Source organism: Grus americana, chromosome 6, assembly GCF_028858705.1.
Source record: "Grus americana isolate bGruAme1 chromosome 6, bGruAme1.mat, whole genome shotgun sequence".
In the NCBI taxonomy this organism is placed as follows: Eukaryota; Metazoa; Chordata; class Aves; order Gruiformes; family Gruidae; genus Grus; species Grus americana.
In genome coordinates this window covers 32398375-32420571 of record NC_072857.1, presented here as the reverse complement: position 1 = coordinate 32420571, position 22197 = coordinate 32398375, and the positions used below count along the sequence as shown (strand labels likewise).

The 22197-nt window shown below is 36.9% G+C and overlaps 2 protein-coding genes across 11 annotated transcripts in view; one reads left to right on the top strand and one right to left on the bottom strand.

The window, feature by feature from the left end:
* The window catches only part of SLC39A10 (solute carrier family 39 member 10), a 60378-nt gene extending 46354 nt beyond the window's left edge, over window positions 1–14024 (top strand). For 7 of the 10 annotated variants that reach the window (XM_054829252.1, XM_054829250.1, XM_054829255.1 and 4 more), the window contains 7 exons: window positions 180–349; window positions 1354–1572; window positions 2968–3088; window positions 5013–5381; window positions 7008–7088; window positions 8893–9083; window positions 10837–14024. In XM_054829252.1, coding sequence (XP_054685227.1) covers window positions 180–349; window positions 1354–1572; window positions 2968–3088; window positions 5013–5381; window positions 7008–7088; window positions 8893–9083; window positions 10837–10995 — 1310 coding nt within the window. In that variant the 3' untranslated portion in view covers window positions 10996–14024. The remainder of the gene's footprint in view (window positions 1–179; window positions 350–1353; window positions 1573–2967; window positions 3089–5012; window positions 5382–7007; window positions 7089–8892; window positions 9084–10836) is intronic. The other 3 variants (XM_054829257.1, XM_054829256.1, XM_054829248.1) reach the window with 3 other exon arrangements.
* Window positions 10472–22197, bottom strand: part of DNAH7 (dynein axonemal heavy chain 7) — a 116651-nt gene continuing 104925 nt past the window's right edge. The window contains exons 58-65 of the mRNA XM_054829246.1: window positions 21209–21394; window positions 20361–20498; window positions 19382–19612; window positions 18196–18348; window positions 16178–16355; window positions 14800–14903; window positions 14201–14427; window positions 10472–10596 (exon numbers count right to left, since the gene is read on the bottom strand). Of these exons, the coding sequence (XP_054685221.1) occupies window positions 14221–14427; window positions 14800–14903; window positions 16178–16355; window positions 18196–18348; window positions 19382–19612; window positions 20361–20498; window positions 21209–21394 (1197 nt within the window). The 3' untranslated portion in view covers window positions 10472–10596; window positions 14201–14220. The remainder of the gene's footprint in view (window positions 10597–14200; window positions 14428–14799; window positions 14904–16177; window positions 16356–18195; window positions 18349–19381; window positions 19613–20360; window positions 20499–21208; window positions 21395–22197) is intronic.

The window sequence follows — 22197 nt, the reverse complement described above, 5'->3', positions numbered from 1 at the left end:
TTTTTGCTGCATACTTCAGTACTGCCTTCATATTTTTTAGCACCTTTTGAATGAACAATCACACAACTTAGTTTAAAGGAAAGTCACCTTCTTAAGAGACAGATGAAAGTCATTAATCAGTCTTAAAAGTTTTACAAGGATTTTTCTGATAACCTTTCTGTATTCGTTTCTTCCCACAGCCTGGTTGTGTGGTATCATCTCTATCACCGTCATTAGCCTGCTTTCCTTGCTAGGTGTGATCTTGATTCCCATCATTAACCAATGGTGCTTCAAATTTCTTCTAACTTTCTTGGTAGCTCTGGCTGTAGGAACAATGAGTGGAGATGCACTACTCCATCTGTTGCCACATGTAAGTATTGTTTCCTTACCTTCTATTCTTAATTGTAACTGTATATAGGATTTTCAAAGAATGGTTTGACAAGTATCAATAAATAAATGTTTGCTGATGCAGATGTGGATTGACTTGACTATGAGGGACGTCCTGCAACACTGTTTGAAACTTTCTGTTAACAAAAAGAAAGGAAATGGGTGTTTCGTAAAAGAGGGGAAAAAGAGAAACAAAAAATATTTGTGTGTTCATAGTTTAACTTCTGTCACAGTATTTTAAAACACCTAATGAGACCAACAAGAGTATTTTAAATTTAGCAGTATTACTGTCTCTTGTCTACTGATACTTGTGTACCAGTACCACCTAAAAGTATTTTGGGGGATTAACCTTCCTGGTTACTAGCTTTTGGGGAAAAAGTAACCTCTAACTTACTGAATCAAGAAATTGTCCAGGTTCCTAGGAAGGTAAGCAGTTTTTAATTTGTGATGGTATACTGTAGTTCTTAGAAGGGGAAATATTTTCTAAAATTTTGTGAATTCCTTTAGCAAACTGGCTAATGGTTACATGTTTTCTTTGTGTAAATTTAGTACACATTTCTGGTATTTTTTTTTTTTAAGTTTATATTTCAGATCAGAATTAAGGCTGTAATTGACTGTAATAGTTAAAAAAAGTCATGATGTTTGGTTGCTAATGGAAGTGTAGGAATGGTAATTCCTTGTGACATTTCTGAGTGTTAGTCTCATTATCTTTAGCATTGTGACAGAAAAAAGCTGAAGCTAGATTATCTTCCCCCCCAAAAAATTTCCTAGTAGAAATTTTTTTTTTATTGATTAGGATAATGAATAGTCTAATGAAAAATTTCTATGGTAAAATGTCTTTGTATAACAAAAAAACCCAACAACCCAACTTTTAAAGTCTTTTTATGCTACTTTTCTGGCAAGTTACGTATTTTATCATCTGAGGTCAGAGCCATTTCAGTCTCCTGATGGCACCAGGTCACGCTGTGTTATTTTCTCTCCTAATAGTCACATGGAGGCCACAACCACAGTCACCACCATGGCCAAGGTCATGTTCATGAACACAAGCGGTCTCATCGACATGCCCACGGACATGGAGTACGGACTGAAGGCTTTCTAGAAGAAAATGATCCAGTGCTGAAAGGTCTTGTGGCACTTGGAGGCATTTACGTTTTGTTCATCATTGAACATTGTATAAGAATGTACAAGCATTACAATAAACAAAAGGTTCGCACTAGAACTGCATGCTATTTATAAATGTTACCTGAACTTGTCATCTTCCGAGTCTTGAGGAATTGTCTGTATGACGATTCATTATTCTGTGAACATGAACAAGTGCTGCTGATCTGCATTCTGTTTGATTTTATGTGAGGAAACCCTTTTCTAAAAGAGGTTGCTTTTCTTAACAAGGTAATTTGGGAAGACAGAGTAGAAATCTGATGGGGGAGGTTGCAGCTTTTTGGCCAGATATATTTGGAGGTAGATCAAGTAAAAGAGATTACAGCTCTTACTCTAAAGCGCTGGGATTTTTTTCCAAAAATCTGAAGGGCAGTATGTAAGAAAGAACTGGCAATAGAGCCAGACAATCGTCAGACAATTCACAAGAAATGTAACTGTATGCTATTAGCTAACGACGCAGGTGTAACAGAGGTATTCAGTTTTTTCACATGAGAAATGCTAAAATTTGCAGACCACCTGCTTTCTAGAAATTGCCAGTCAAACTTTAACTTGTTTCCCTGAAAATTATTGGATTTTTAGGTCTGGGAGCATGCTGTATTTATGATGGTGGTATAAAAGGAGAGCAGGTACCTTGGGGGAGTGTGACAGAGGTTAGGAATTCAAGCCACCAAAAAGCCAATATTCTTTCAACTGTCAATATAAATACATTTTAACTTTTGCTTCCCATCATTCGACCTTGCAGAGAAAATGATTTTGAGGAAACTATAATTGCTGCTCCCAAAATGAGTGTGGAAAATTGTGAAGTTCTCTATTTTCACATCAGACTTGCTGCCTCAACTGGACTGGCAGCAAAAGATTTTCTGTGTTGGAGGCGGCATTTCTTAGATCTTCTGATAAAAGCTGTCACATGGAGCATATCTTCTTTGAGATGAATTAAATAATTAAGTCCCCTAGGCTTCTTTGGCAAATCTATGATCTCTCTTGCATGGGCTGCAGGTAGGAAAGTAGCAAGCTTTTCTCCAAAGGAAAATACAAGGAAGTTATAGGAGTATAAAAAAATTGAACTAGAGGAGCTGTTCTTGTTGCATGCATGCTTTCTTGCACAAAATAAGCCAATGTAATAACTCTGCATACATGTGTTTCTGGGCTTTTAGAGCAATCCTTGTCATAACATACTCTGTTACTGAAGTGAAATATCCTCTGTGTGTGCACATGTGTGTTTGTGAGTAACATTCTGTGATAGGTAGCTAAGAATTTCCACTGGGATAGATATTGTTGCTGCGCCTTACAGAAATTAATATTCTGTAGTCACATACTTCTGTTAGAAATATTAAGAGACAGTAACTAGGTCTATTTTGAAGAGATTTTTGGACAACATTTCAGTTTCTTTTATTTCCATCGATACCCTTTTACAAACCAGATGTTATCTGCTTCCTGTTGCAGAGTAAGCAGAAATGGTGCAAGAAAAACCAGACTGAAGAATCACCAATTGGAAGGAAACTTTCCGATCACAAATTAAATAATAGACCAGATGCTGACTGGCTTCAGCTCAAACCCCTTGCAGGTAAGCATTTATTTTCAGAATTTTCTCTGATTATGAGATTCAAAGTAATGGTATGTAACCTATGGCTTGTAGCATGTAACCTCTTGTACAGTTTTGCTGCTATTATGCAAATCATTGTTAATAAGACTTAATAGGCTTTCCCTATTAAATTTTTTTTTTATTTTGTTTTCCTTAGATCTGAGGGCACTCTGAACACTTCCTAATATGCCATACAAATGGTTCTCAGACTTCTGAAGCAGTCAGGTTTTAGGTGGCTGTGGTTCTTTGGGGGTTTTTTGCTTGTTTGTTTTCGGTGTGTTCTTTGGTTAAGCTGTGCCCGACTAGCTCAGCCCTGGCAAAAATTAGACCAAAAATGAACACACACAACCTTAAAAGGGGATATCTGTTTCACTTTGAAGATTCCGGTCTCTGACCAATTATAGTTTGGCTGAGAAGGCTCAACAAAATTAATTTATTTTCATAAATACAACGAAGTATCCTGAATATTCCTCAGGTATCCAAAACAACTTTTGCATACTGTTCCTTCATTACACTCTGAATGCTCATGCACTGTGTACCCAGAAGGAATGTCATATCACCCTTCTTGAAGGGATGAGGGAAGGGGAAGGGCTTTGCTTCATAAACTTCCCTTTCTGTTGCCTGCATGGCCGCTGAATTAATGTCTTGATGAAGAATCCATAGGCTATATTTATACAAAGGCAATCTTGTTATTTTGAATGGTTTGTAGAAGGGCGAGTTAGCACTGAAGCCTTCTCCACTCAAGCAACTTAAAATGGCATTCAGGACATGGACATAGAGTCATAAAAAGACTTTCAGCTGTGAGGATGGTGGTACCTATATTTGCAATGTCTCCGTTTTCTTTTAACGGGCACTCAGACGAATTTTGCTTCTAATGACATGGAGTGCGTACTGGCTTTATAACACTGTTCCTCTGAAAGTGCGCTCTGCTGATCAGTGACTCATTCGTAGTACCGGTACTGGAAGCCCATGCTGAATTTGAATTTTGAACTGCAGTGACACTACGTCTGACCTGAGTGGCCATTCCATTTCTTTTTAAACAGCCTTCAAATGATGTTTAAGAGCCTGTTTATCTTTGCTACTGTTCCGGTTACTGTTTGCTTCTTTTTGACTCTGAAATATTTTTGTTGAATTATTGTGAGCTAATAACTTCAGTGTCCAGAACTGCTTTTTTTTCCACAACTGGTTTTGTTTTCTGGAGCATAGATTGCCAGTTTAATTTATTTATTAATACTTCAGAAATATTACTAGACTTAAAATTTATGTTCATATTTCTTCTGCATTGTTTTCACTTTTGTGTTTCTTTGTAAAAATGGCTTTCATCGCTAGCAGACTAATGAGCCACATTGAAGGAGCCCACTGTATGACACAAGTGTCTGACACAGATATGTGCAATACAGAAACTGTTTAAAGATCTGTTGTATCAGTGGCAGATCCTGGTACGCTTCAGTGAAGGCTAAGTTGTGACCTATATGTGCATCAGAGAGAGCAGCCAGTTACAGATTCCTTAGCCATTCAGATTCCATCTAGAGCATATAAGACATTATTATCGTTCTGGTGACTTCCCTTTTCCAATGTTGAACCATAAACTTCATCAGTAGCAAAATTACAGATACAAGCCCAGGTCGGCCTAAAACTGGCTTTGTGTGGTATGGATACAGTGCTGTTGCCTCATAGTGGAGACGTCTATATGCTGGACATGCAAATCAGTGAAAAAATGGGGCGGTGGGAGATTTTTTTTTTTTTTTGCTGAATGTTGACAACAAAGTTACTAGATTGGGATGTGTTAAAATACTATTTTTGCTTTTGTAAAGCAAGTAAATTCTTAGCTCAATGATGCGGTAGTTGCTAGTGATATTTTAAACAAGAATTAATGCCGTGTCTCTCCCAACTGGCTTCAATGTAGGAGCAGACGACTCAGTTTTATCTGAAGACCGACTCAATGAAACTGAACTAACAGATTTAGATGGCCAGCTGGAGTGCCCTCCCAAAAACTTCTTGTCTGTAGAAGAGGACAACAATATGCACCATTCTCACAATGACGTCTCACATGCTGCTCAAGAGCATGATCTTCACGATTCAGAGTATGACAGCCATGGCGAAGATAAAATGATAGCTAGAAAACACAGTCACCACTGGCATCACAAACATTCCCATCATTCCCATGGCCACTGTCATTCTGGAAAAGACCTGAAAGATACTGGCATAGCTAATATTGCTTGGATGGTAATTATGGGAGATGGCATTCACAACTTTAGTGATGGCTTAGCAATCGGTAAGCAAAAGCACTGAGTACTTCTCAACAGTTTCTTCTTTCCTTTAGTAACCTTGGTAATATTTTACTTCTCAGTGATCACAGGTAAGGCTTCCAGCTAGCTTCTGGGGTTCCTGGCATGTTCGGTCTCCTTCAGAGATTACTGCATTGGTAGTAACTACAGTAGCGATTTCTGCCAAATCAAGATAGGTGCAGACAAATCTCCTTATGAATCATGGAGCACATGTAATGCACGTTTGTGGTTTGGGTCTCAGTATTTGCCTTTGAATAAAAATAATGTCTTTCAGTCTCATTTATAAAGATATATATAATTATAATATTTCTATTATTAGTATTACATAGAATTATACAGTACTTGTAAATAATAAATGTACTGTGAGTCAGGTTACTGAAATAATTTTTTTCAAAATAAGTGCTAGTTAAGATAATTTAAATTTTGTTTGAGCAAAGTATTGTTTTGGCTTATGGTCAGTATAGATTTATTTCTAGCCAAATGTAGAAGAAATTGAAGTACCAAGCAAATTTTTATTAGATTTATTAAATCAACTTAGATTCACATGAACCTCTAAATGTGATTTGAACTGTAAAACACATTAATTTGAATATATGTCATACAAGTCAAAATGATGGTGAGAGTACTCAAGTGCCTACTTGTAATTTTCTACTAAGGTAGCTACTAAGAGTGGGATCTACTACAGTTTCTCCACCTTCTCCAAACAATTTCTAAAGAAACTAAAGTCCATAAAAATTAACTTTTTGCTTCATTTTCACATGAAACAGGTAAGACAGTTAGACACTGGCTTCTAAGGCCAAAAGGATCACTATGCCATCTGTTGACAACTTCACTGTATTGCAACTCCATTTCTAAATATTCCTGTCTCAAGCCCAAACAGCTGATTCTTTGGTAAAATGTAGATTTTTTTTTTTTTTTTTTTTTTTTTTTAGAAAAGCATGTTCGTCGTTTTCATATATGAAATTATGAGGAATTCAGAGGAAATTTAAATTTCCTCTCTGTCTTCAGATTGTGTCTTCTCTTTCTATTTTATTTTGCCTGTTTTGGCTGCTCACTGCAGGCTCTTCTTGTGCCTTTCTCTGCTGCAGTACAGAAATGTAATACCAGTTTTCTCATCTCAGAATTATTTAAGGTATGAACTTAAAGTTGATTGAATTAAATTAGCTTACACAAAAGTTCCTGGAAGAGGTTTATGTCAATGTTTTTTCTCATTATTATTTTCCAGGTCTGGCTTATTAATGTTGCTGATATATGCCCTACAAATAAGCATCAAGGAAATAGAGAGGCTATGGGTTAAATATTAGTTTGGAGTTCCTAAAAATTGATGCCATTTATTAGTCTGTTGCCTTTATGTCTCTGTTTTGCTCAGTTGTGTTCTCCTCTCCCAGGATTTGTCTGTCAGATAATAATAAACTGAATAATAAAGTATGCAGTAATAATGCACATCCAGGATACTTCCAGTATTTTCAGTTTATACGCAGACAGGACACAGGCATAATGAAAAAATATTAGACCGTGCATTCTAACAGAAGGTTGTCATCTCTGGAAAGTCTGTTGATTAAATTTTCTGACTTGAAAATAGTAAAATATCATTTGAATCTCTTCTTTTCTAGGAGCAGCTTTTAGTGCTGGACTGACAGGAGGAATTAGTACATCTATAGCAGTATTTTGTCATGAGCTTCCCCATGAATTAGGTAACTAATTACATAAATCAATGTGTTCAGTCTCTTCATCTGTAGAAAATATGTAACTAAAAGCTATTTTGATACCCATCCCGATAAGCATAATGCAATGCAGATGCTGCAAGGGTGACCAGAACTTCAGAGAGTAATGGAGCAATATTGCTTTAGAGTACATAATGAGAATATTAATACAGGGTTATTTTGGCAGGTATCTAGATACAGCAGTTCTGTGAAGCTACTTGAACATGTTTTAAAAACGTTCTTAGGAGCATACCATTTACATTTTGGTGTTACACCTCTGCATTTTATAGAGAGTATTTCACACTACTCTGTGGCATTGTCTTACACAAACTTCGGTAAAGTTACATAAGTAAACATAAGTTTATGTTCATCATCTTCAGAAGATGCTTTGTACCAATTGTCCAGTCGGTATGGATGACAATTTAGGGTAAAGCCTGTGGGCATTGTTGCCGGTGCCAGTGATTCTTCCCTGCTAATCGAAGCATTTCTTCTTGGGGTTAGCTAACCATGATGAACCTGTTGTTTTCCTGTGAGCCATAAGGCACATCACATGAAATTCTAGTGCACCCTGAGACTTACAAAATTGCAGCTAGAGAGAGGAGTTGTCATCTTTTTTGCCAGTGACGTGAAACTGTGCTAGATTAAACTGTGTATGTACTCCCAGCTTGCTTACTTGATGAGCTGCTAGCTCTGAATGATCAAAAGTAAGGTAAACTGCTTCAAAAACCCTTAGAGGTGATGAGTGAAAAGCATTTTATATAGGCAGGTACAAAGGATAAAGTAAGTAATGGGCACAGATGGAAATAATAGAGCATATGTTCATGGTTTGATGGTGCTATACAATCATTAGTTAAGTGAAGTTGCTACAGTGTGTAAAGGATTGCAGTATGTATTAGTGTGCTTGTAACTTGCTAGGTTAACAGGATTAAATTAACCTTGTATAAGCAGCAAGTAGTTAACTGTAAATATTTTTTGTTTGATTCTAGATTGAGCAATTAATTTCTAGCATATCTGACATGAGAATATGATATTAATTACCCTCATAAGTGCATATCATCTTCCACTCCTCAGCTTTACTCCCTTCAAACTGAACTCTTGTGAATATATCAGAGCTGATTACAAGACAAAAATTTAGATATAGAACATAGTTATAGAACATCTGCCTCTATCAGCAATTTTAGCAGAGCTGTCCTGAACTCAAACTAAACCAGGTTAACTTAGCATGTCTTAAACTAGCAAACTGATTCAGCGTGGATGTGATGTCATTCTTTCTGAATGTAACTCTTCCTTTTCCTAGTGCTATATTTCTCAAATTTATTGTCACCTTCTGTGGGGACTAAGGCCTGGTTATTCTCTTGAATTTGCAGAATGAGATGTATATAGCTAAGGGGATTTTTCACAGGTATTGATCAAGACTGAGCCTCTGGTTTTGTGCCATGAAGAACTTCTGTGGAGTAAAGACAAGTCTGTATGCACAGATGTATTCTCTGTGGGAGGAACAGACCTAGACTCCTCCATTTACCGTTAGCCGTTAATCATTGTTACCTTTCTGACAATCACCATGATGAATTATTGGCACCTTTAAATCATATTTTAATCCAGGCATTGCTGCACATAAATACAGCTCTTACAAGAGTTGTCATATCCTGTTGGCTAGTCTTCCTTTGAGCCACTGTAGCAGCATTTTTACTTTAGCAATGCATTGGTTTGGTGAGATAGTAAATGTGGGCTAATTTATCTACTTGCTCTCCTGAGAAGCATTGATACTAAACCCTGTGCTCTGTCTCCATTTTAGGTGACTTTGCTGTGCTTCTTAAAGCAGGTATGACAGTAAAGCAAGCTATTGTGTACAACCTCCTGTCTGCCATGATGGCTTACATAGGGATGCTGATAGGCACAGCGGTGGGCCAGTATGCTAATAACATCACCTTGTGGATCTTTGCAATCACTGCAGGCATGTTCCTCTATGTGGCGCTGGTTGACATGGTAAGATTGTTACGATGCTGTGTCATCTTTGCCTTTCATGCATAAAACCTAGGACTTGAAATAGCACCTATGAAAGAACTTCTTTGCTATACCACATAAAACATCTGTAGACAGTAGATGGCTGTTTCTGTTCTATGACTTTTTAAAAAATGTTGCAGATACTTTGAAAGATGCAGCAAAGTTTTATAGTTGCTTGCCTATTTGGGTTTCTGCTACCGAAGTCTGCCAGTGATTCCTGTTAAAATAGAAACACTACAGGGGGGCTGGGAAAGACAGTTACACTTCCCACTAATAAACTAATAAAAATAATAACTTCCCACTAATAAAAATAAGATGATCGTCTGGTTTTGTGGATGGGGCATTGACTCTGGAGTTCAGTCCAGTGTTTAGAATTGTTCTTCACTAAAATTTAGTCTTCAACTATTTGATTCTGGAAGGTTTAGTCTGAACCCTTAGCATAAGCAGCTGCTAATCCATAGCTCTTGTGGTGATTAGCTTTTTAAAAAGTTATCTGGCAGAAGAATGCTGCTGCTTTAAGGACTTCGCTATAGGTACATTATATTTAGTGTGTGTATACAGCAGATCAAGATCCTTCAGGCAGTAATGCACTTGTGCAGATGGTATCAGTCCATATTCACTCCTGACTTCTCTCCTAAGCAGTTTCATCCATGGTCAATTGTATAAGTGATAAACATTTTTCACACCAGTATATTTTTTTTATATTTAAATACTCGGTGGGTCAAATTAATTGTCAGTTTTATGTATCTTTCTGAAATAGAGTAATACAAGACCAGATGGGTAATATCTTTGGGCTTTTAGCAGATTTGATGCTCTGATAATTTGTCATTGTCTGTTGCGCAGTATTCAGGTACTCAGAATAACCAAAACTATTCCAGCCTATCTAATGAAGAGCAATAAATAGAGACTTGTGCTGCCTACTACCTAAAGTTTCCATGTTGTTCTGTATTAGATTATTTTCTGTACTAAGTGTGTCTTGAAGGAATTCCTTTGTTTACCTCATGCCTTCTTGAATTAATTTATTTGTAAAACATTTTATTTCTCTTCTGTATAGGTGGCTAAGACACTTACTTTGAGATTTATTTTTACATTTTCCAAGTCCATTATTATTTGTTGCATTTTTCAGTACTATTTGACTTTTCTTCTTAGGTGAGGAATATAAGGAATATTCAGAGCTTTCAGAACTTTTTTGTAGCTTCACATAGAATTTCTCTTGAATCACTTGTAGCTATTATTCCGATATTTAAAAGGAAAATGTATGTGAATACATGTAAGCGTATAACATGAGAAATGAATGGCTAAGTTAATCGGCAAAGTCATTATAAAGGCTATATTTATAGAAATGTAATTACTGTAGCAATAGTCAAAGCTGTTTATTTGAGAATGACTTAATTTTATTTGAGTGAAAGAACTTGAAAGAGCAGAACTCGAAGAACGGGGCTGGTCCTTATCTTGAGGAACTTAAAGTTCACATAGATGTGTGATCCAGTAAAAGCTAGGGAGGAAAAAAAAAAAAAGTCCAAAGGAAAGGCATTTTTAGTTTGTTTTGTAAATACACGACATGATCATGTTTTTATCAAAGGTAGTGGTTAGGTAGAGTTTTAGCTATGTCTTAATGTGTTGTTTTTATAACTGAAGCCTAGAGTATTTATTCTTCACAATATCATCTCATAAACTTGTTCATGTATAAATGGAATAGAGGTGAAATAACTTTCTAAATTGTTTTTCCTTTTAGCTTCCAGAAATGCTTCATGGAGATGGAGATAACGAAGAGCATGGTTATTGTCCTGTGGGGCAGTTTATTCTCCAGAATCTGGGCCTGCTTCTTGGATTTGCCATCATGCTGGTCATTGCCCTCTATGAAGATAAAATTGTGCTTGACATCCAGTTTTGACCTAATTCTGGTAATCACTGTGGTTACACTAATGTTACTGTATGGCTTTGAGTCTGCACTGTTTCACTGTATGCACATTGCTCAGAGGAAAAGCAGTGGCTTGCACTACTTACACAAGTACAGTCTGTTCATTTTTGTGTAGATTAACATCTACTTTTTTTTTCCTAATTCAAATCAAAAGATGAGGTTACTCAATGCATCTTCTAAACTCAAGTGATCAACAATTATGAAATAAATGCCAGGTTCAGTGTTCTACATAGGAAGCACTGCTTGCTAAAGAAAGTAGTAGTACAGTGAATGAGCTACTCGCTTGGGAAAATACCATTTCATTAGTACATTTGAACAGAACCCAGAAAATGTTACAGCTGAAATTGATACCTCTGCAAGGAACCTGAATAAGCTTTTAGTGCCACATAAGTCTTAAGTAGCACATATATATGTATCTCTCTATATATATGTATAGATATATAGACAGATATATATGCATGTGTGTGTATATATACATTCTGTGCTAATTCTTCTGCTTAGTGGTGACTTGAAGTATTAAATTTTACAACAGCACATGACTGGAAACCACTGTGCTGGTTTAAATTTTAAGAAAGAAACCCAAAATGTAAACACCATTAAAATTCTTAGAGTATGCGCTAAGCTGGACTCCATCATTGTAAACTTCCTGTGTAAGAAGGCAGGCTGTTGCAATATACGCGGCAAAGTGCTACGTTCTGGCAAGGATCAGTTTGACGATGTTTTTCCTGACTAAGATTTATTTGATGTTTGTTCCTTGATATTAGTAGAAAAATGCAAAATGCAGTAGAATTAGTGTTAGCTTGGGGAAATCCTTGATGTTGGGTTTATTGAGCTATTTCTGGTTCTTTTTTACAGATGTTAAACATGTATTGTGTGCCACTTGCAGCATAAACTACTGAAGAATTGTGGCTGTGAATTTGTGCAAACTCTTTTAACAGAGAATCCATATGGGAATTTCTCCATTTTTTTTAACAATTATTTTGGACTGTTTTCTCCTCTTCACATTCAAACAATCCAAAGTGCAAGATGCTAGATACTGAACCTAGGCACAAAGGTTAAAGTATGCTCTGTGTATGTAATACTGATAGGTTACTTACAATACTGTAATATCAGATCAAAATCTGTTTCTACAATGCCTGGATATCAGACATTGTAGCACCAGCCATTTCTGGCAATAGAGAGTATGTAAGAAGATCTCTACTTCCAGCATAACGAGTTAATTTCTATGATATTTTTTTACCATTTTGGTATTTAAATTAGATTATTAAAAAGCAGATGTGATAGATCTGTGGTGTGTGTAATTTGGAAGGCTAGACTGAAAATTTGGGCCTTAACTTGCTGGGATCAGCTGTCCTAGATCAGATTGTGCAGATATGCTTATATTGCCAGACATGAGTTAGTTCTTCTTGTACCCATCTCCTTAAAATAATTGTGAGTTTGTGAGGAGTGCAAGTTGATTCTGTAGTACCAGTCCTAAGCATGGTAGTAGCCTTTTTTAAAACATACAGTTTGTCTTCTTTTATGTGTATGCCAGGTAAAAGCTGTATTTTGACTGTGTGCCGTAAGTTTTGTTTTCAGTCTGCTTGGTGCCAGTGTAGCTGCTAAAACCACTGATCCTAACGCCTTTAATGAGAGCCAGTTGGTATCTTCATTCCATTTCAAGTTAATGTGTTTCCTGTGGCCCTTTACTTTTTGAAGCTTCATTGGTCAATTCAGTTTTTACTGAGAGCAGCTCATGTATTTTAAAGATATCGGTTGGTTCTTGACAGTATTTCTTCCTAATGTAGTATCAATAAACAGTATTAAGGGTCCATTTCAGAGAAGGGCACAGTTTCTTCAGTGAAGAAGCCAAAAGCCCAGAGTTTGGGCATGCAGCCATTCGATGCTCTGAACTCAGGTTTTCTTTTTTCTCCTTTCAACATGTTTACTGTTGGACCCTAATTAGCAAACACACTGTTAGCTTCAGATTACTGAATTTCTGCAGTGTAAAGATCCTCGGTGATGGTTTTTCATAGTGCCCATGTTAGGTCATTGAGTATCATTTTCAGAGAGACTTAACTCACTAGATACCTTCTGAGGAGCTAAGTTTAAACAACCTATGTTTCTGATGTATTAAACTGACCTTTAATTTTCCTTTTCTGTTAATTCTGTTGAGTATAAGAGGGTCGTTATGTGGTTAAACTGATATTTTGTCAAATAATTTTTTAAAGTTTCTTTTAATTCTTTTCAAATGAAGATTTCTATATTTCGGGTAGTATATTTACTTTTGTATTAGTTGGAATATGGTTATAGCTTAATACACTGCCTCTATAGGAAAATAGTTAACTTCCTTCCAAGACCATCTTCAGACAAGGGAAAAACATGGTCCTTGAAGGTAGGTACTGTATTTTTCATTAAATATGGGTTGTTTCCTTTTATTTTCTAGTATTTATTACAAGTTATGAAGAGCAGTGTAACAGCTGTGACTTCTATATGTTTTCACAAGTATTGAATTCCAGATGATTCTAATGTACACGTTTGAGTCATGTTACAGACAATCTGAATTCCACTACATTTCTACTTGGCTTCAACATTCCATTCTGCTTGAATCCAGAGTCTCATTTAACTTGTATTTGTTGGAGGGCATAAATGTTACTTGTATATTACAATGCTGTCACTGTGTGACATCCCATATGAATTTTGATGTAGATCACATTGCACTCAATCCGCTGTGATTATGCTTAGAAAATATTGTAGTTCCTAGATGCAGTGTGATTTTTTTTTTTAAATTTTTTCCCCTCCCATTAACAATTGAGTCTATGGTTTAAAATGTGATTATGATCCTATAAGATAACTTGCTGAGCTATCAGTCTTTTTGTTATAACTAAATCATTTTTTAAAATTTTATAAAGCTGGAAATGATCAAATGCTGTTTTGTTCATTGTCAACAGTGTTGTGTTCATTTTATGTATGTTCCTTATAAATAAGGAGCCTTCAGAAAATAAAATTATTCAAGGAGCAGATATTTTTGTGAGCTTTTATAAGGTTTTATTGTGCACCTTTGTATTTTAGTGTTTTGTTTCAAACCTCATGAAAGGCACAAACGCAACACTGTAAACGCTCATTTTGATTTCTCTTTTTACGTGGTGTTTCAGGACTGACAGGTGTCCCTTTTAAGCAATCTGAAAAATGCACCTACCTCCATAAATTGTGATAGGTTTATGAGTTAAGCTGACATAGTAAAGCCACACCCCGTCTGATCCAGTGTTCTTGTGGTTTGTCTGAAGGGAGAGTCATCGCGATGACAAAGTTGGTGGAATGGCCTGTAGTTGACAGGATCCCTCTTCTCTCGCTGGTCTTGTACACTGGGGCCAGGTAACTTGGTCGCTGTGGAATGTCTGCTCTCTTACACGGCTTTAGCCAGATCTGCAGTAAAGAATAAAATCATCCTTCTCATGTCAGTTAAAAAAAGAAGTAGGGAAACAGTCTTTGCTCGGCCAAAGCATTTTGACGTTTTGTTTTGTTTGCTTTGTAACAGATAGCCCTGAAAACCTGTTTCTTGTGTCCTCTTTCTTAGCAGATTGCTTCCAAACTTCCTGTCACTCTCATTATTAGCAGAGGATTCTCAGCTCCTCTCAGAAAGCTTAATTTCTATTTCAACACAAAACATTTAAATTAAATTACTTCTTTTAAGAATTACCCTGTTACTTTCTTCAAGACTAGAACTTAAGAGTATTATTTCTACAGTATTTGTTGGTATATTATGCTATAAAATATCACCGAACAAAAAATACTGACCACAGGTACTGTATCGTAGAGGATTTTTGGATGAGATTCTCCCAGCTTTTTAGTTTGCCTGTTCCAGCGTGCTCCATCCAAGAACAATCCCTGAACATAGACCCCTGATCAGTGGGAAAAGATACCATATTACACAAAAACTGAAAATGTCTTCTAGCTGAGAGCAGCAGCTAGTGCAACATGCTTTGCTAACTGTCAGTTAATTGAGCGTGTGGGACTTTTTGTGAATTTTGTGTGTTCCAAGTGATGAACAAAGAACTTTGAGTATAACACAATCTTACACTATATTACAATTTGTTATGATTACAGTTCTATAAAGTTGTATAAAGTTACAATGTCCAGCCTTTTCTGAATACTGAGTGACAGAGCTTAAAAATTATTCCACAGTACAGGAAACTATTTTTACAGTTGTCATTATTATAAAGTTTTCTGTATGTACTACATATTGTCAGCTTTAATGTTTCCAAACTTGGAGATTTGATCATATAAACAGTCTTTCACTAGTTAGTCTTTACATTGTTTCATTGCTTATGTTTTAAATTGCTACTTGCTTATACCTTTCTAACGTGGTTCATTAAAGGAGGAAAGGAAAAAAAAAGTCTTTAAATGTTTTAAAAACATAAATATCTTTATTTTGACATATCTGCCCCAACAGAAAATGACTTGAAAATGATTGTATGTGGCTCTCCTGGGCAACCTGCCAAGCCTTTTTTTTTTTTTTTTTTTATTAACACAACTTCCACTGAAAGTGACCCTCAGAAAAGTATTAAAAGGAGTACTAAGGACAGTTCAGTTTTATCTGTCCTTTTTTCTGAGGAAGGGCAATTTAACAAATGTATCTGCAACTGGAATCTAAGGTAAGCAATATAAAATAAAGTGGTTTGATTAAAAAAACCAGGGCTTTCCCCCCCCGTTAGAGCAGTCCCCTGTTGCATACTGTGGTCATACCCATAAGATATTTTTCCAGGGATAGTTAACATAGCATACCCAACTTCTCTACTAAATGTTTGCTTTTCCTTGGCTTAGGAAGATAGGCATCTTCAGACATATATGCTAATGGGGTGAAATAAAGGAAAAGTAAAGGCAAGCTAGATACTACTTGAAAGTTTTATCTGTTGTGGGCAGTTTGGGTAAGGAGTGTCCTCTGTTGGTGTTGTATCTGCATGCCAATCCAGGAGGTGGACTAATCTCAGCAGCACCTAAGGACTTAAATAGTATTTTGGCTCCTCAGTTCCTGTACATCTCATGAGGAGCAGTGCAGTTATATATGTTTTCCAGCTGAATTTGTTAACTCAGTTGCATAAATCTTGAGTCTGCAAATTGACTTCTGAATACATCAGCAAAGGCAGGTAATTTTGTCCATCATGCATTTACTCACCATCCTCAGGAGCAATTTCATATTCCTTATCTTCCAGCACTTCATAGTCAAATTCCAGTAGGTCTATTGGAATGGTGTATTTTCTAGCATAGTTCTGCTGGGCACCTGTTAAGAATGCTTGAGTGAAGAAGAATCCTGAGATCCAGAAGACTGGTGGAGTTCCGTTTTCATACCACAGCTGCAGCAGCAAAAGAGAGGAGGAAAAAAGAAAAAAACTGCCTTTTATTATTTTTTTTGTTTGTATTTAGGAAAGCAAATATCTGCTAGAATAACAGCAGAAGTAATTTCTCCCTTTGTGAATCCAGGATTATCTTTTTCTTTTCTGAAAGCAGTGGAATTTTGCATGGCTGCCATGTCTTTTTTAAACAACTTGTTTAAAATGTCATTAACTTCTGTTTTAAAAAAAACAACCAAACAAAAAAACACCCTCAAACAAAAAAAACATGCAAAAACTCCAACACTGTTGCCTGCAAATACTTAGCTTATGTAAATGACTCAGTCTGAATTAAGTCTGTTTAACATGCATCGTTCATCAGATGAGTGTTCAATTCTGCTTTTCTCCCTCATTACTGAAGGCTGTTCAGCATTCAGCTTTGTTCCTCTGTGCAAATGACACATTTTTTGCAGGCTTTTTTTTTCTTTGGAAAGGGTCATACTTCCCTTCCAGGGCCAAAGTCACATGTTGTAAGTGTATACAGCAAGGTGAAGATGAGGAGGGATGATTTCCTCATGAGGAGGATATGTGGCCTAATTAAACTTCTGTTGATTTGGGGGGGGGGGAAGGCGCTTTTTTTGTTTGGATGTTCTTGTTTGGTTGTTTTTGTTGGGGTTTTTTTAGTACCTTATACTGTGGAGGCCTCTGTATAAAAACTATTTTTAAAAATGCCAAAATGCATTGGATTTGGTTGTAATATATGTGAGGTCTGTTGCAATGGTGAATACTTACTGCATGCAAGACGATGTTTTTCTGATTGTGACAAACATCAGTTTTGAATAATGTCTGAAAAAAATTTGCTACAATTATCTGCTACAGAGAATTACAGTGGAGACAACGAAACTGGTTGTCTCTACTAGGAAGTAGTTTTCCTCCCAAGAAATAAAAAAATTATCCTCATAGCTACTGGCAGTTTTCTGTTTCTAGAAGTTTAATTTCTGTCCTGAATTCTGTTCAAGAGATGGCACTTTTGTTCTTTACACATACTGCTGCCAGGGTTGCTACAGATGAAAGTGGAAGTTACTGAGAGGTGTTAACTGGGTGATGCATCTCCAAAACCAAAAAATAGAGGTTCTGTGGAAATGCAGGTTTTGTGAATATCCTTCTAGACCTGAAACTGGATGCTTATTTTGATTTTTTTTTAATTTACTTATGATTTTTCTTCCTAGATCTTTTGTCTATCTTGGGACCTGTTCTTACAACAGGTATGGAGTAGGCAACCTGCTGTGAGATTGGGTTTCTTCAGTTGATTGAGATTACTAAGCCACAGACTGGTGCTGAGACTGGATATTGCTCAGTTAAAGTCAGTTTTGGGAATCTGCACTTATAGGTGAAGGAACCCCACTGATTCTCCCCAACTCACCCAGCTTTCTTCTCCAGCACTCTACTGAAAGTTTGGTATTTGACTTTAACATAAGATTTTGTGTTAAAATGTTTTACTAATTTAAGTTTGCTGACTGGAAATGAACTCACCAGTATTTTCCTAAGTTCTATTTTAATTAATTTCATTACCACCACCAGATCTATATGCAGTTTAAGAGGCTCTTAGTAAATTCATTTCACAATTTTGTCATACCCTACACTTCATAAGGAGAGCTGCAGTACATCAGTAATAGTGTAAGTGGCAAAATGTAGTGCTTCATTAGATGCTGTGATGAGCACAAATGAACTGAACTTCACCTCTCAATTGTTCAGTGGAAGTAATTTGTGTGTGTGTGTGTTCACCTGTGGAGATGTCACTTGACATCAATAGACAAAAATAATAAGTGGTATTGAACAAATCTGTGAAATGGGGTGTGCTCACCTGTAAGAACTTGAGTCTATTAAGGAAGTCAGTCACATAGCTGCCCAGAGGCTTGAGGCTTGGGTAAGACTTATTCATCCATAGTCCTGGAATTTTGCCTTTCAGAATGCTGTTCACCACTTCTTCCAGTTCAGCAGACATCACTACTAGGCCCTAAAAGAAATTTTGGAAAGGAAGGTGTCAAAATACTTTGCCTAACAGTCTTGCTTTAACAATTAAAAATCAACATGGTGCTCTGTCAAACAGATGTTACAAACTTCTAGCTAAGTCAGACAGGAGCAACACTGCAAACAAGAATAGTGGACATAATGGGTTTCTTAAAAGGTTACTGGGGTCTCCTGTCTAACCTGGTAGGTCTTCACCAGATGGGCAAGGGAAAAGGTCAATAGCCTGTTTTGGAGAAAACTGCCCATACTGGAAAATTCTCCCTTGCCATCCTGTCTCAGAAACATAGTCTTCCCAGACCACTTCTCAGTTTTACTAACTGTAAATGCTCTTTTTTTATTATTATTATATAAAGTTTCCTCAAACCTCTGCAACATTGCTGCAAGTGCCTTATTCTAAAGTGGCAGACTTTTCAGCTTGTAGTTTGGCTTTAACAGGAAGAGAAGCGGTGTTTGTGGGGTTTTTGGGTTTTTTTTAAATGCCTCATGAGCCTTAAGTTATAATAGGATAACTTAAAATTACGCAAACTGACGTTTTCCTGCTTTTTTTTCTGTATTTTGCACAGCTGTAGCTTTGGATTCCTACTGAGAACAAACATTGACTTTAGAATGCGATATCTTAACTGGAATCCTCACTGGCAGTAATTTGCTATTTGAGATGTTGAGGAGATCTGCTTTCACCTGTAAGAAACTGTGTGAGGTGCATCAGTCTTTTCTGCCAGTGAGGCAGAAAAATAGATGGGAACCTAGTTACTGCTTGTCTTATTTGCTAGCAAATCTGTAGTTAACAACTTTCTGGTTTGGTTTCTCTACAGTAGGCACAATAGTACTTTTATATTCCATGGTACTCCTATCAGTTTTAACACACAGATCAATAAATCAGTTTGGAATCCAGATTCTTTCAGGTGTTTGACTGACCTGAATCAGACTTCAGGGTCAGTTCTCTAAGGTACTTGCATTAATAGCTCACAGACTGAAGGTAGGTTCTAGGTACGTGCCTTTAAGGGTTATCTTTGGCTCACCTTTATTGCTTTCTGGATGTTAATGCAAGAGTCCCGTATTGTCTGCAATAGCTTGTTAAAGCGTCCCATCTCCTGGACAAGCACAGTATTCATGCTTTGAGTATAAGTGGTTGGATATCTTCTCATTGCTGCTTCAGTGTCAAAATTTGGAGGAAGTTTGCTCAGGATGTCACCTGTGACTTCACGAACAACTTCATCAGTGGATTTTGCACCACCACCAAATGCCCGAGACTAAAGAGAGCCAAAAATTTGGATTTATTTTGAGAAAAAGAAAGAGGAGTTGAGAAAGTGAGTAGTTAAAATGCAGGAAAATAGAGCTCTTATAAAGGGCATTGTTTAAAAGATCATGCCAGTTCCAACACTCTTCCCCTGTGACTGAAATTATTTGTTTCAGAATTTCCTATATTATTGCAATAAGTTATTACCTTAGAACTAACAAAATATGGTTTCCTACAGATTTGTGTCCTCATTTTTTTTGCTGAAATCCTGCTTCTACTGTAAACCAATCTTTCTCCCCCCAGCTCTGATGTACCCATCAGCATGACTGGCTGGCCAGGTGCTGTCAGCACAGAGCGGTGCCAAGTTCCATCTTTCTGTTCCTCCATGTCACTCTTGCTCCTTACATTCAGCTCTTCATTTTCCTCACAAAGGTCACAGGAACTATAGCATCCCTAGATTGTACCTGGCTTACAAACTGGGCTGAACTGGTCAAGAAGATGAAAATTATTAAAAGTCAGGGGAAGTAGAAGATACGCAAACTGGCTGTACAATCACAGAAGCTATGCTTCCTTAGGAAGACAGGAAAAATACAAAACTAGAAAAGCCTTAAAAGATTCTTAAGCAGAACGGTAGTTTCACCAGAATGGAGATACATCACATTAAGGTACAGTAAAAACTGAAAAAAAATCTGAACATACTCATGTGGAGGTAGAGTAGAAAGTTACTGTAAGATGGTGTGTGACACTTAGTCTTTACATACCTGTGTAAGAAGAATGTTATCAAATAGCAGTTGTGTTTCTGACTGATCCTTGGTAATATCAGCATTTGCGTTCATTCCAAATATCTCTGGGGAAGGATTCAGTGGAAGTGTCTTTGTATATTCAATATAGCTTTGGTACTGGAAAAAGGGGAAAAAATTAGACTTAAAAGGAGATGCAGAAACGGCCAAACAGCCTGTGACAGGCTGCAAGCTGTGTCTCAACCACTACAAACTTCCCTAGAGTAATGAATACAGTGTGTTAAACTAAGATATAAAAGGAAATACAGGGTCTAACTGTGCCTCACAAATTCCTTTGGTCCATCCTTTTGCCCTGAAATCAGGATTGGCTTTGCTTAAATAATTTCTGTCAAAATTTCTGATAGCTGTTGGAAATTCTCTTACAAAATAAGATACCTAGTGCAAGGGGCTGCAGCTCCTTTCTGGGCCCACTGTTTGCCAAATGTCTGTGAAGGCATTTTGCTGATGTGTAAGATAACTCTCCTCTGTGATGAATTATGCTGATTACTCTTTCCTTTCTATCCCCAGCAGATATGATCAACTAATACTCATACCTATTTTATAATGCTTTTAAATTCAGCAGGGTGGGTTTCTCCCTTATTGTCACACAGCACATGGAGCAAAGTCAATTTAGTGCGTAGTAGCTGGGGTGGGTTTTTTACATCATTTCTGTTTCCTAGAAATCACTGAAACAAGTTGTAATAGAATGTGAGATTAAGCCACAAAGTGAGCCGTGACAGCACTAAGCACTGAGGCACATGTCAATGTGAGTAAAGATCTGTTTTTTAAAAAATAAGCTGTTGGTCATTCTGTTGTTGTGGGATACTTACATCTCCTTCAGGAGGAGCAAAATAAAGGCCACTTGGATCAAATTTATAATCTACATTTGTAATGATGTCCGAGGAGAAGAACATGTTTAGAACACTATGGAGCGTACGCCGATCCCACTCATCAGTGACTCTGCCGCCATAATTGCATTCTCCAGTCATATAGCGAAGAGCATCGTATGGCACCTCCTGAAAAAAAGCAAGACAATAATCTGAACTGCAGCCTAGCACTTCTCTGGACAGCCATACTGGTATAATTGTAATTCATTTGGAAGTCATCCAGAACTCTTACTGGAAAGTTTAAATGCTGTTATTTATTTCTGCTAGCTAGTTCATGCTTGTACCATTGATCTCCTGATCTTCAACTACTTTAATAATCATACGTCAAGTCACCCAGCAGTGCTTCTTTTGAAGAACAATAGCATCAAAAATTTCCATAGTAATGCAGCTGGAACTCCTGGGGTACAGGTTTAAGAAAAACTTTTTCAAAATTTTCTCTACTTGTTTGGCTATACTTTTAAAATAAATGTGTGCTGTCACAGAGCCATAGCTGTACTTGTAAATTATTTTTTTTTCTTTTTTTAGAAAATAAACATGTTTAAAGTCTGGAAGTTGGGGGAAGCTGGACTCCTCTTAGGCGCATAAAAGGAACAAATTATGAGTGATAGAAGATAAATTATTTACAGGAAGGCAGGGCAAAAGTGGGTGATACACTGAGAACTAGGCTAAAACAAACCAGTACCAAGAAGCCTGTTTACTATGTACAAATTATCTTTCATGGAAAAAAATGGTTCCCTCCCTGCTAGGCACTACATTTGTGCATAAGTTTTGGTCATGTAAGGGGAGGATGTTCCCCTCGGACCCCTCCCCTTCACTCTGCCACAGGAAAAGAAACACACACCTTCACAAAGTTGTTCCTCATGCTGAATCACAAATTGCCTATTAACCACACTGATAACCAACACCACTCCAAGCTGGCAGTGCTTTGGAAA